This window comes from Mustela lutreola, chromosome 1, assembly GCF_030435805.1.
Source record: "Mustela lutreola isolate mMusLut2 chromosome 1, mMusLut2.pri, whole genome shotgun sequence".
NCBI lineage: Eukaryota > Metazoa > Chordata > Mammalia > Carnivora > Mustelidae > Mustela > Mustela lutreola.
The window spans coordinates 285,810,903-285,823,371 of NC_081290.1; the positions used below are offsets into that span (position 1 = coordinate 285,810,903).

At 54.9% G+C, this 12,469-nt stretch overlaps 2 protein-coding genes across 5 annotated transcripts in view; both read right to left on the minus strand.

Moving 5' to 3' along the window:
• Positions 1-2,868, minus strand: part of TESMIN (testis expressed metallothionein like protein) — a 37,812-nt gene extending 34,944 nt beyond the window's left edge. For both annotated transcript variants that reach the window (XM_059149986.1, XM_059149997.1), the window contains exons 1-2: positions 2,767-2,868; positions 1,707-2,369 (exon numbers count right to left, since the gene is read on the minus strand). In XM_059149986.1, coding sequence (XP_059005969.1) covers positions 1,707-2,294 — 588 coding nt within the window. In that variant the 5' untranslated portion in view covers positions 2,295-2,369; positions 2,767-2,868. The remainder of the gene's footprint in view (positions 1-1,706; positions 2,370-2,766) is intronic.
• A 1,230-nt stretch (positions 2,869-4,098) lies between these two features.
• CPT1A (carnitine palmitoyltransferase 1A) overlaps positions 4,099-12,469 on the minus strand; it is a 49,764-nt gene continuing 41,393 nt past the window's right edge. For all 3 annotated transcript variants that reach the window (XM_059150018.1, XM_059150020.1, XM_059150008.1), the window contains 5 exons: positions 9,159-9,293; positions 8,492-8,644; positions 7,755-7,868; positions 7,411-7,503; positions 4,099-6,389 (listed from right to left, as the gene is read on the minus strand). In XM_059150018.1, the coding sequence (XP_059006001.1) occupies positions 6,303-6,389; positions 7,411-7,503; positions 7,755-7,868; positions 8,492-8,644; positions 9,159-9,293 (582 nt within the window). In that variant the 3' untranslated portion in view covers positions 4,099-6,302. The remainder of the gene's footprint in view (positions 6,390-7,410; positions 7,504-7,754; positions 7,869-8,491; positions 8,645-9,158; positions 9,294-12,469) is intronic.

The following is a 12,469-nucleotide window of genomic DNA, read 5'->3' on the forward strand; positions in this document are numbered from 1 at the left end:
ATTACTGGCAGTTTCCTTATTAGCACAGCAGACTGTCATGAAGGTATCAATCTTTAAAAAGAAGAAGGTTTAGCTGTGTTTCAAGTTTGGCTTTATTTCAATAATTCACATTTTAAAGAAAGAGAAAATTTAAAATTTTCTTCTGCTTTCTGCTTTGAGGAACTTGCCAGGCAGGTGCCGTCAGAGTTTAGATTGAATTTCCCACCCTATGATTAACACGTACTTGCACAGAAAGTGCTGCAAGCGACTATGATCTGAACTACTTATACTCAGTGAATTCCCATTTTTACAGAAGAGATATGAACAAAGGTCAATGTGGGAATGAATTTCTAGAAAAAGGAAAGTAGCAATTCATCCTCAATATTTACTTTAAAATAATCCCATTCTGTTTAAACGATAAACATGTCCATGCTGGATCTTTTTCATTTTACTAGTTAACTAGGAAATAGGCAATAACATTTTCTAAAAGCAAAAAAATATCATCCAAATAGCCTCTCCTTTATTTTGTCCAACCTACATTTTGTTAAAATTGGATTACATTGGAAAAGAATGTTGGGCGCCTGGGTGACTCAGTCGGTTAAACTGCTGCCTTCAGCTAGGTCACGATCCCGGAGTCCTGGAATCGAGCCCCGCATCAGGCTCCCAGCTCCACAGGGAGTCTGCTCCTCCCTCTGACCTCCTACCTTCTCATGTTTTTACCTGATCTCTCAAATAAATAAATAAAATCTTAAAAGAGATTGAGAGAGAGAATGTTATGATTTTGAGACGAGCCAGTTCTGTTCCTGTTCTGGTGAATTCTCACTGAGTCCACTTTGTAAAGCAGTCGTCCTAAGACGCCCAACAGGCAAAAGGTGCCAGGAACCCCAGTCTGGCCCGGAAGCCAAATGGAGTGGCTGACACTGCAAGCCATCCGAAGAAGAGTCAAGGAAGACCTCTACTGCGGGTGATGGCTGGTAGGACCGGGTGAGCTCTAGGGCTCCCGCTTGTAAGCGAGAGGGCGGTGGAGGCTCAGCCTCTCCTCCCCATCTTTCCTTTACACTAAGGAGCAGCAGCTGCGCCGAAGGGAAACCAGAAAGGCAGAAATCCAAGCTCTGGAGCTATGACTCCTGACACACGAAGTCAGGCCACCCTCATCCCAATACCAGCTCCAAAGTGCTCCTCAGACGCTTAACAACTTACTACAGTGATTTAAGGGCTGAGTGCTCTAGCTTTTCAAACTCAATCCTCTTGAGCCAGTACCCATTTCCTTGGGATCCCGTTTCCTTTAAAAATTGATTTGTTTCATTCCGGCAAGAACAAAGCAGAAAAATCACCAGTGGCGACAGCAGAAGAGGGCCGTTAGTCCAGAATCAGCAGGAATTTATGGAGACTGAGTTATGTTGCTTATGCTGGAGGAACACGCCCTAACTACCAGCGAGAAGCTCCGACGTCTTAATTTCAGGACTATGTGAAAACAATCACACTGCATTCCCCCCCCCCCCCAGTACATTAGCGATTCTAACATAAAGGGGGCGGGGGACTCTCCTAAAGCCAGTGATAGCAACAGGCGAGGGCCACACACTTCCTCGCACTTTCCCTCTTCTGCTGTCAGCCCCCCAGGACCTAATTCTCCTGCAGGGAGAATGGCCTGGCTGGGTGGGCGCAGGGGGCTTCCAAAGGGAGGTGCGCAGTTGGAATGAGTGACTCCAACCCAGGATGCTACTGACCCCGGGAAAAGGCTTGTGAGGGAAATCTTGGCCCGGGCCAGCGGTCTCACTTCTCTGCTCCGCACAGGGTGACCGAGGTCCGGCGCCTGTCTCCCACATGGATCTTACTGGAATCACCCGGACCCCCGGGTGGGCACCTCCTTCCCTGGCCCAGGCGCCCAGGGGCACGACAGCAGGACTCCGGTGCGAGGCCAGCAGGGAGGACAGGAAGTGCACGTTGTAGGCCTGCGGCTGCGGGGCCACCACCGGCAGCGCGGCGTCCTCCAGGGGGCTGAGCTCGGGGAGACTCGGGTACTCCGGGAGCATCTCCTCGGCGTCGCTGCCGTCCACCGCGAGCTCCACTTTCACTTGGCTGTCACAGTCCACGTGAAGCGGGGGGTTGAACGCGTGCAGGAGGGGCTCCTTGGGGTCCGCGGAGCTCAGATACGCGTCTTTAAACACGTGGAACTCGTCCTCCTCGTGCTTCACCACCACCGGGGTTTTCAGGGCAAGGTTCTCCGAAACGAACGGACTCTCTGCACTGAAAAGGTCGGTCACCATCTCCTCCTCGGGACCGGACATCCCTCCGAGCAGGGGCGCCTCTTCCATGTCCGCTGAGGGGACCTCGGGCCGGGCATCGCCACGCACCCCTCGCCACGCGGATTCCGGGCCAGAGCCGAGCACCTGCAAGGACCCGGCCAGGTGAGGCGGGCACGGCCCCGCCCCGGCCCCGCCCCGGCCCCGCCCCGCGCTCCACGGGGGTGTCCCCCGAGCCGGGGTGGGGGCGGGGGGCGTGTCCCTCCACTCCCGAGGGTCTCCCGGGGCCGGGGTCCCTCCCTTCCCAAGAGGCTGACCCGGGGAGGGAGGGGGGGTCCCGCTGCCCTCGAGGGGCTGACCGGGGCGGGGTCCCTCCATTCCTGAGGGCGTGCCGGGGCGGGGGTCCCTCCACTCCCGAGGGTCCGACCGGGGGACCCACTGTCCCCCTCCCCGCCTGCAGATCCCTCGGCCGCGCCCGGAGACCGCGGGGACACCCGACGGCGGCCGGACGGACGCGGGGTCAGGCCTCCTCAGGGCCACACACCTGCGGCCGCCGCGGCTGCCGGAGCGCAGAGCCAGGAGGCGGAGCAGGGGGCGGAGCGAGGCGGCCCCACACGTGCCCGCGGCCGTTGGCGGTTAGGGGCGGGGCGGCGGTGGGCGGGGCCGGTCTGGGGCGGGGCGAGGGCGGGGCTCGAGGAGAGCCAGGTGACCCGGGCGGGGGCGGGCTGCGGCGGGAAGGTCCAGGAAGGACGCTCCCAGGGTCTTCTGCTCCAGCGTCACATGGGGAAACTGAGGCCTCCAGACCAGCCTGGCTTCTTCCGATGAAAATTAGAATAATGTTTTTCTTTCATTGGCTCATAAACTCTATAGCGGAATATTTAAACATTACAGATAGAGCCTTAAGAAACAGGCCGTCCCCCGTCGTGCTGCCGGCCAAGGGGGACACTGCAGTCAGCTGTGATCACTCCAGCCCTCGCAGGGCCTCACCTACAGATGCGCGCGTAGACGGCCTTTAAGCTTATGGCTGAAACAGTCTCATCAGGGTTGAAGTCCGTTGAGTTCAGGGCAGGGCTGAGCGAGCAGTTTGGGCTCCCCGAACTGCAGGGATGGAGCAGGCAGCCAGCCGACACACACTGAAGGGCCCTCAGGAAAAACGTCTGACCAGCTTGAGCAGCCGGAGCAAGAACATCACCCGGGAAGACTCTCAGCATTCCCGCATTTTCAAGCGGCAGCTCCCATGCCCCCGGACGCGCAGCAGCCACCTCACCTGGGCGAGTCACAACCTAGCCAGACTCGGTGGCTCAGGACCTCTGGGACACTCCAAAATGCTCTTCCAGCCAGGATCAGCTGACGCCAGCTGTGTCGTGACTGAGGCCTCCCCTCAAATCAGCCGCCCCTCGAGGCCAGCTACCTCGGCCCACACGTGATCCTCTCATCTGCCTTGGGACACTGGAGATCCTCAGAAGGGCTGTCTTGGTTCTGTCCTCCTTCTCCCACCGGATTTGAGCTCCACCACAGCCAGAACCTCGTGGGGTCCCCGCTGTACCTAGCAGAGCTTAGCACACAGTAAGTGCTCCAAAGACTACCGAGAAAACGGAATTCACGCACCCACTTAGCAGATACTTGAGAACCTACTACGTGTCGGACACTGTTCCGGGCGTGGGAGCAGGGAGAGAATGCATAAACACAGCGTGGAAACCCACAGCCCATCTCGGCAGCTGCCCTTCTCAGCCAGGTCAGTGAGTCCTGTGAGGTCCACCCTGCCCAGGCTGGGCCTCCTGTGGTCTCTCTCCAAAGGTCTCCAGCTCCTGGACTTCCAGCCCTGACTTATAACCTCCTTCCTTATTCATATTACAAAAGAGCCAGGACCAAAGGCTGGGATTAATGTTTTATTAATGATAACATTCATACCGCAGTTCTCAGATTTACATCCAAAAGAGCATCTGTATTTACATGTAATGGACAGTCCAAGATAACAAATTCAAACCACAGCTCCTTTAAGACTATGGCTTATTCCACATTAAATTAAATACATAATACTCTTCCCTCCTCCTTTCAACATGTACAATAAAAACCACTCTTCCTTCCTTTACGAAATATAAAATTGCATTGATAACTGCACTGGTTAACAACAATTAATTACATTTGAAATATTTAAACCTGAGAGACGAGCCCAAATGTGTTTGAGTGCTACACGGCGACACTGGAATTCACATGGGAATGCTAAGGTCAGTGATCAGTATTGCAGGGTTGGGGTGGCTCTGATGGCGACGGATGCCAGCTTTGACTGGAAGCCACGCCTGCCTACCCCGGGGGGAGGCAGAGTGGGTGATTGCCCCCCACACCTCCTTCACTATGAACCATGAAGGAAGGAGGGGGTAGGGCTTGTTACTGTAGATGTTGGTCTTCATTTTAGCTTTTTTGTGTGTGTTTTCATTTTTGCTTTTAAGAGGAAAAAAAAATCTTTGGCCCATTTAGGTGGAATTTTGACATCACATATACATAAACAAAACACGCATTCGCCCTGTAGCGGGCGCCCGTCTCCTCCGACAGTCCAGCCTGGTCATCGTATCCTGGCAGGGCACGGCTCTTACAGAGGCAAGCCCCACCAGAACAAAGTGGTCAGAAAAATAAATACAGTTTTAAAAATGGACAGCTAAGCTGGTCGTTATGGCCGTGGAGGCCGTGGGGCTTTCCCATTCCATGATCCTTTATTTTTTACATTAAATCCTGGAGATGACTCAGTGCATAATTGCTTTTTGGTCGATCGGACGCTTCCAGATGAAGGCACGCCCACCGGAAGTGCAGGCTGTGTCAGACCCAGCACCGGCGACACTTCCGTCTGTCACGGAGATGACGCGGCCTACGGGTCTCTATCGCCCTCCATCTCCCCTGGAAAGGACAGTGGTTCTGTCTCTTGCCAGCTGGGACTGGAAAGCACTCCTGGGGCCTACTGGCCCTACACTCTCCTGACCATTTCGAGGTTATTCTTCCTGTCTCTCAAGCTTTGTTCCTTTGTCAGTGGTAAATGTCACGCCCTGCCTTTGTTGTCAGCTTGGGTGAGCAGCTACCCAGAGGCCCAGCTCACGCTTTCTTCTCCAGACACATCACACTTGATCGTGACATCTCTTGCTCCCCATTTCTCTCTCTCTCTCTCTTTCTCACACACACACACACACACACACACACACACACACCCTTTCTTTCATTGCTTAATGATGCAAGGAAGGCCGTCTGATGCGGGGGCATCCAGCCCAGCGGCCCACAGGAGGGAACTGGTCTTTCTAGGGGCAGGGAAACCACAGGAAACACTTAGGGTTTCAGTTGAGAATAGTAAGACACAATTCCCACCTGAAGACCGACCCGACCCAGGATATCTTTCCCGCGGTCTCCCTCTCGCTCTGGGCCTTCCACTTTTAAGGCACTGGGTTTTGAAGACTCGCACGGTCAGTAAAAGTAGAGATGAGGTGGAGGGCACGCTTCCAACACGGAGAGGCCAATACGGGCTACCAGATGACGGACGGTGACGGAGCAACCCACAGTGACAAGAGCTATTTCCAGAAGCACAGTGTTTCCGTTAGTGCATTACACGCGCATCAGCTACAAACGGTTAACATCTCCAAAACTCGAACGCGTTCCTCTCTGAACAAAACGAGCTCCGGTAGGAGTAAACGCCCGTGAGTACCAGGTGCCCGGTCGCCCCCCTCCCCACCGAGGAAACGTGCCATTTGCGCTCCCAATGCATGAAGTCACAAGCCCATCAGTCCCTTCAATAGCTCAACCACAATCTCATCCCTCAGTCACCACAGGCAGATGCAAACGCTTTTTGGGGGCGGGGGGCAGAGGGGCACTTGATGAAAAGATCCCCGAAGTCGGGACCTGCCAGGAAGTAGTGGAGTCAGACTTCACGTGGTGGAGACCTGCTGTTCTATAAGAAGGAAAACACCAAACCCTTGGCGGAAGGAAAACTGAGTTTCTTGGGGCAATTCTGCATCCGGAGCTACACTCGGGATCGGACAGCTACTCTTCATTTGGTTTTGGCGGCTGAGCTCGTTCTGCTTCGCGGTGGCTCTAATGGAGTTACTTTTTGGAGTTGGTGCCCAACCCAAACAAACCGATGATGTCCGTCATCGCCCGTCTCAGGTGCTTCCCAAAGCGATGTGAGTCCTTCCGCGCAAAGACAAAAAACAAAAACGCACGTTACAATGTTGAAATCCCTACACTGGGGCCTTGAACATGACTCGGGGCACAACGCGTTACACAAAGCGCGACAAATAAATGAATTCCAATCCTCTCTGCTAGCGGCGAACTTGGCCGTGCTCTCAGGGGATCCGCCATGCGGAAAGGCAGAAAAGAAACCAGGATTCAGTGTGCCACGCTGGGAAGGAGGTCACATGTTCCACTCCCACAGAACACTGCAGACCCTGCTTCATCTTATTATTATTATTTTTTAAAGATTTCATTAATTTACTTGAGAGAGAGAGACAGCAAGTGAGAGCAAGCTCAAGCAAGAGGACGGACGCAGGAAGAAGCAAGTTCCGCACCGAGCAGGGAGCCCGGTGTGGGACCCGATCCCGGGAGCCCAGGGTCATGACCCGAGCGGAAGGCAGCCGCTTCACCAACTGAGCCCCCCAGGCCCCCCCCCCCCATCATCTTGTACTCGTCTTACTTCATACATGCACGCTGACCTCCATCTACCCTCTGATATTAGGGTCAGAGTCACGCGAGCACTCCCACAGTAGGATTTAAAGCCAGCGCTATAGGCAAAGAAATATTTGCAACCAAAGAAGATCATTTCTTTAAAATTAAAAAGGGGCGCCTGGGTGTCTCGGTGGTTAAGTGTCAGCCTTCAGCTCAGGTCATGATCTCAGGGTCCTGGGATCGAGCCCCATGTCCGGCTCTCCGCTCAGTGGGGAGCCTGCGTCCCCCTCTCCCGCTGTCTCTCCATTCATGCATGCACACGGCCTCGCTCATTCTCTCTCAAATAAAATCTTAAAAATAATAATAATAAAATAAAATTAGGTGAAAGAGTTTAAAAATTCTTTTATCTCAAAATGTCCAAACCGAGTAAAAAAGCATGTTGTTAATCCGCTACTTCCTGTCAAATTCAGGAAGAACATGTCTGTCAAGTTAAAAAGAAAATGGCAAAAATATGCCTTTAGGAAAGGCAACTTGGTTCTGTACTTACGGTCTCGGGGCTGGAGAACTTGGAAGATATGTGGAAATTGATGAGGTTCTCTCCCACGAGGATGTAGGACACGCCATAACCATCGTCAGCGACCTACAGAACCAGGTAAGCCGATGTTTAACCTCGGGGAAGGAGCCGATGAGGAAACAGGACTGTCTCACATTCCACATATAAGACAGCAAAAGCCCCTGCACTAATCATCTGCAGAATTCCTGGTGGGGCAGGGAGGGACCCACAAGGTACCAGGGAGTGCTCAGGGTCCAGGAAGACCCCAAGCGGAGGCGGGCGGGCACGGCCGGTCCCCGGGCACGCAGCTCCGTGCCCACCTACCCTCGGACACTTACCGGCCCGAAGCCCCCTCCGCTGGACACGTACTCCGGGTTCTTCTCCAAATCAAACAGCTCCACCTGCTGCTGCGGAGTCTGGCTGGTCGATAACCTCCACGGCTCAGATAAGACCTGCGGCGTCAAACACGGACATTCTCTAATGACACCCTTCCCCGCACCAACCTCTTCTGTCCCTGCACAGCAGCCCCGGGGGGCGACAGGGAAAGTCTCGCCGGGACTCGGGTGGTCTCAGACGCAGGAGGTCTGCGTCCCAGAAGGCCTCTTGCTGACTCAGGCCAGTCCGTGTGCAGAGAGGGCATCTGGACCAGGGGGGCTGACACCCCCCAAAGGGGGCAGACATACGAACTAAGACTCAGGAAGGGGACCGTGCTGGGCTGAAGCTAATTTTCAGGAATTTTTTCAAGCTGCTTGATCAACACAGCATTATTATAAGTTAAATTTCACACCTTTAAAAGTAAATAAACTGTATTAAAAACAAGACTGATAAATACTCGGCTCCTCATGTCCTAGTCACCAGCGTGCACCTTGCTATGGCCCGAGCTGGAGGTCGGGAGGGTATGTGTGGCGCACGGCGTTCCCCAGGGGCTGAAGGAACACGGCACTAAGGCCACAGCTCGGATGGGACACGGTGATGACCGCGGAGCCCCAGGACCCATTTGGCGAGGCGGTGGCCCCGACTTCGTCCCGGCTTAGCCAGCGAGCCGGGAGAGCTGCCGCCGGCCGTGGCAACTGACCTCCTTCAGGAAAGGGGACTCCACGGCCAGGTATTTGGACACCACGTAAAGACAGAAGAGGTGGCGGTCGATCCCGGAGCCAGTCATCGCCAGGCGGTACAGATGCTGGTGCTTCTCGGAGGCGATCTTGAACAACTTGAGCCTCTGCTCAACCTGAGTAAAGGGGCGGGACAGTCATGCCATGCAGGACGGACCCCACAGGCTCTGACACGCACGTGAGGGGCCCTTCTCCACAGGGGTCCAATGACACCATTAAAGCAAGCGGGAGGGACGTGCCAGAGCGGAAGCCCCCCTGAGGGGCTGCCCCCTCCCCAGATTCTTGCTGCCGATGGGGCCACTCGAGGGAAACCCAGAGCCCCCAGCCTGTGCGGGGATCGTGGGTATGGGCAGCGGGCTCCGCTGACCCCAAGTAGAAGGTTCTATGGCACGGTTCCAGGCTTCTCACCCAGACCCCAGCTCCTTGGATTGTCCCACTGCACCAACTCCCGTGCCTCCCTGTGCTCTGTGAGGTTCTAGACTCCTAGGGAGTCCATGCGGATTAACGCTAACCTCTCTGCACGTGTCCTGACCACGTTCAGCTCCCCTGAAAGGCAGCAGGGAGAGAAGCTGAATACGACGCCCCCGGAGAAGGCATGCGCGAGGTCTCCGCGGCCTGGCGCCTCCTTACCGTCTGGGTGGGGTCCACCATGGCGAGCACGAAGTTGCACGACTCCATGGTACAGGAACGCACGGTCTCCGTCCTCCCCTCTCGGAAGAGCCGGGTCATGGAGGCCTCGTATGTGAGGCAGAATTTGCCCATGTCCTGTAGAGGAAAAATACTTTAATACAAGGCATGGCCCGCTGATGGACTCTAACGCACAAGATGGGATGGGTTATGGTCAGCTTTAGCTTTTAGTCATTATCAGTCTTCACACGGGGTTGTGCAGCAGGCAGATGGAGACGTCATTAGCTTTGGAAAGGCCCGGGGGTGGGGGGTCAGTTTCTGGGTAGCCCAGGGTCCATTTCCAGATGCAACAGATGCCACGGCACAATTTCCTGAGCTTCACACACCTATCCGAGTGCAGACACACTTATGGAAGGAAGACATGACAAGGAGATGGCCATGCAACAGTTGGAAATTATTAAAAGACACAAGGTGTTGGCAGGAAATGTTCCACGGTGTTTGGATGACAATGAGGATGGCCTGGGAGAGGAGAGACAGGTCAGGAGCAGTGTCCCCCGGCAGGAGGGCCGGTGGCCAGCTGCCCCACTGGACAGGAAGGGAAATGAAACAGAAGGGGTAGCCATGGGGGGAGCGGTCAGGAGGTCTCTTTGGAATGCTCTCGTATTCCCGCTGAACCAAGAAGGCGGCTTGGCCTGCTGAGGCTGGAGAAGCGGGGAGGGGCCGGGAGCTGGAGAGAAGCCAGAGAGAAGGCGTGGGGAACCGGCATGGAGGGGCACAGAGGGGGCTGCCCGAGCCAGAGCTCGGTATTTTGAAGTGGAGAAATCAGTCTGAATCCAGCCACTCCAGCCTCTTGGGTACGGGGCAGAGCAGTCCATGCCCAGTGAGGGGTGGGGAACCAGACACGCAGCGGCCCCGTAGGGTCTAGGGATTGACTAGAAGGGGGACAGGAGGACAGAAGAGGCAGCACCTGAAGCTGAGACCCTGCAGGTGACAGGTCAGCGGGGGCTCCAGGGAGAAGCAGCAGGAGGAGCAGGACAGGGTCCGAGAAGCACACGGCGTCCCGTGCATGCGCTGTGAGAGGAAACACCTGCAGACGCCCCTGGCCGCCAGGCCGACCCCGAGACGCCAGGTTCCCCGTCTGGACGGGAAAGTGGCCACGGCAGTCTGTGGACCCCAGTCGTTCCTGTGGACAGTGCCTCTCGGCGTCCGGGCCCCACTGACCCCAAGGAGACAGAGGACACCCTGCCACAAGCGGACACCGTGAAGCAAAATCCAGCGCCAGAGTCAAGGCTGAAGTCCCTGGCGAGCGGGCCATGCCTGTGAGTGGCCTTCGGGGCTCTGTCCCTTCCCCAGTCCTGCCTGTAAAGTGACGAGGCGAGCAGGCCACGGGGTGAGGAACACAGGCCAGGAGGTCTGCGACCAGCCGCCGCTCCCTGCCGTCCACCTGCGGTGCCCCCAAGGGAGCCTCCACGCTACCCCGACACCAGGCGCAGGAGCCGCTGACTCACCGCACTTCTTCCACACACCAGTCATTACTTTTGCCTGGAGTGGGCTCCAAGAGGGGCTCTACCTCCCCATTCTGCTCTAAGCAGAGTAAGAGTAAGAACAGAGCAGGTAAGCAAGGGCCCAGGTCGGTCATCAAATATGCCTGGGAGGAGTCACAGGGGCTCGTGACAAGGCGGGAGGGAGGGGAGAGGAGGAGCTATAGGAAGAAGTAGGAGTCTGGCATTTAGGCATTCCGTAAACGTTAGCTTGGGATCTCGGATGCACTGGTTTATGCGAGGTCCACTCTCCAACACCAAACTTTGTGTCAGCGGTCAGCACGGTCATGCAGGATACCCACGGTTTGTAAACGATCGTCTGGAAACCTCTCGGCAAATGCACTGCATGTTAGGGTGCTCGGCCCCCCGAGAGCCAAGCAGCCCCACTCCACCTGCTGCAACCAGCCGCCATCCGGAGATCACCTCCAGTGTCTAACGAGCTGGATCAAAAGACACGGTCGGTGGGGATACGGACATGCACGGTGTGAGAACACAAACCTGTCACACCCGGGGATGGCTACCCCAGGGCTCGGGGTTCAGGCTGATGGTACCTGGGGGAGTTTTTCACCTCTAGCTTCTAAATGAAAAACAAACATGACCCAAAAGCAGGAAGCGAATGGCTGTGGACTAAAATTAAGACCTCTACCAAGTGTCTTCACTCAATTGGTCGTGGCTTATTTACCAATGCCTATCGACCCCTCTGTGGCTAGCACATTCCTGGCACTGGGGACCGATCATGTTTCTGCCCTCAAGGGGCAAAGGTTCTAACAGAAGAAGTGGGGATACAGGATATTACACAGTGACAGGGGCATCAAACAGGAACAAGGCAGGGTGACAGAAGAGCGAGGGGGCAGGAGCCCTTTTAAATAGGAGATGGGGGCCTTGAGCAGAGACCTAACCAACCACACCTCAATCTGGGACACAGCAACTACTGACGGAGAGCAAGTGCAAAGGTCCTGAGGTAGAAAAGAGCTGGACGTATCTGAGCACAGCGAAAAGGCCAGTGTGGCCAAAGCTGAGTGAATGAGACCAGGTGTGTTATGAGAGGAGTTTGGAAGGGCAGACAGGGATCAGACCAATGGTCACTAACCTTTGGAACATGTTAACTCGGAAGGGAAAAATAGATACATTTTAATTTCTACTAACCTCAAACTGAAATACAGCATGTAGAAGCACAGCCAACAAACCACAGTAATTACCAACAGTGCAGTGACTTTGAAGAGAAAATCATAGCTATTTGCACAACAAATTGTGGTTGCTGCAGATGTCCCAAAATACCATCTATGCTTATCACAACTTCAAAATTACAGTAGTCACTAGCTCTGCCACCCCAAGTTTAGTGCATAATTACACTCACTGTGCTACAAATTTACATTTAATATTCTGGTGTGCATTTTTATTAACTGATTATCTCCGTAACCCCACGTAGTTCCTTTCATGCTTTATACACATTATGCTGAGATGGGATCCCCAAGGCTTTCCCAAACTTCCTGCAGGGTCCAGGGCACAGCGAAGGGTCAGAAGCCTGGAACGGAGACCCCCCAGGACACACAGGACATCTGCATTTACACAGAGCCAAGGGAAGGCTCTGCAGCTCTGAGCTGAGCCAGGAAGGGTCAGAACCACAGCTCCAGAGTCGTGTCCCTAACACAGCTGGTCCTCTACAGGGCCTGCACATAAGAACCTCTGCATGGAAAGATCTGCCTTATATTTTTCATTCGTTGTACGTGGCATCTGCTCAGTCCACTCGAAACACCCGTGGACCATTCGTCT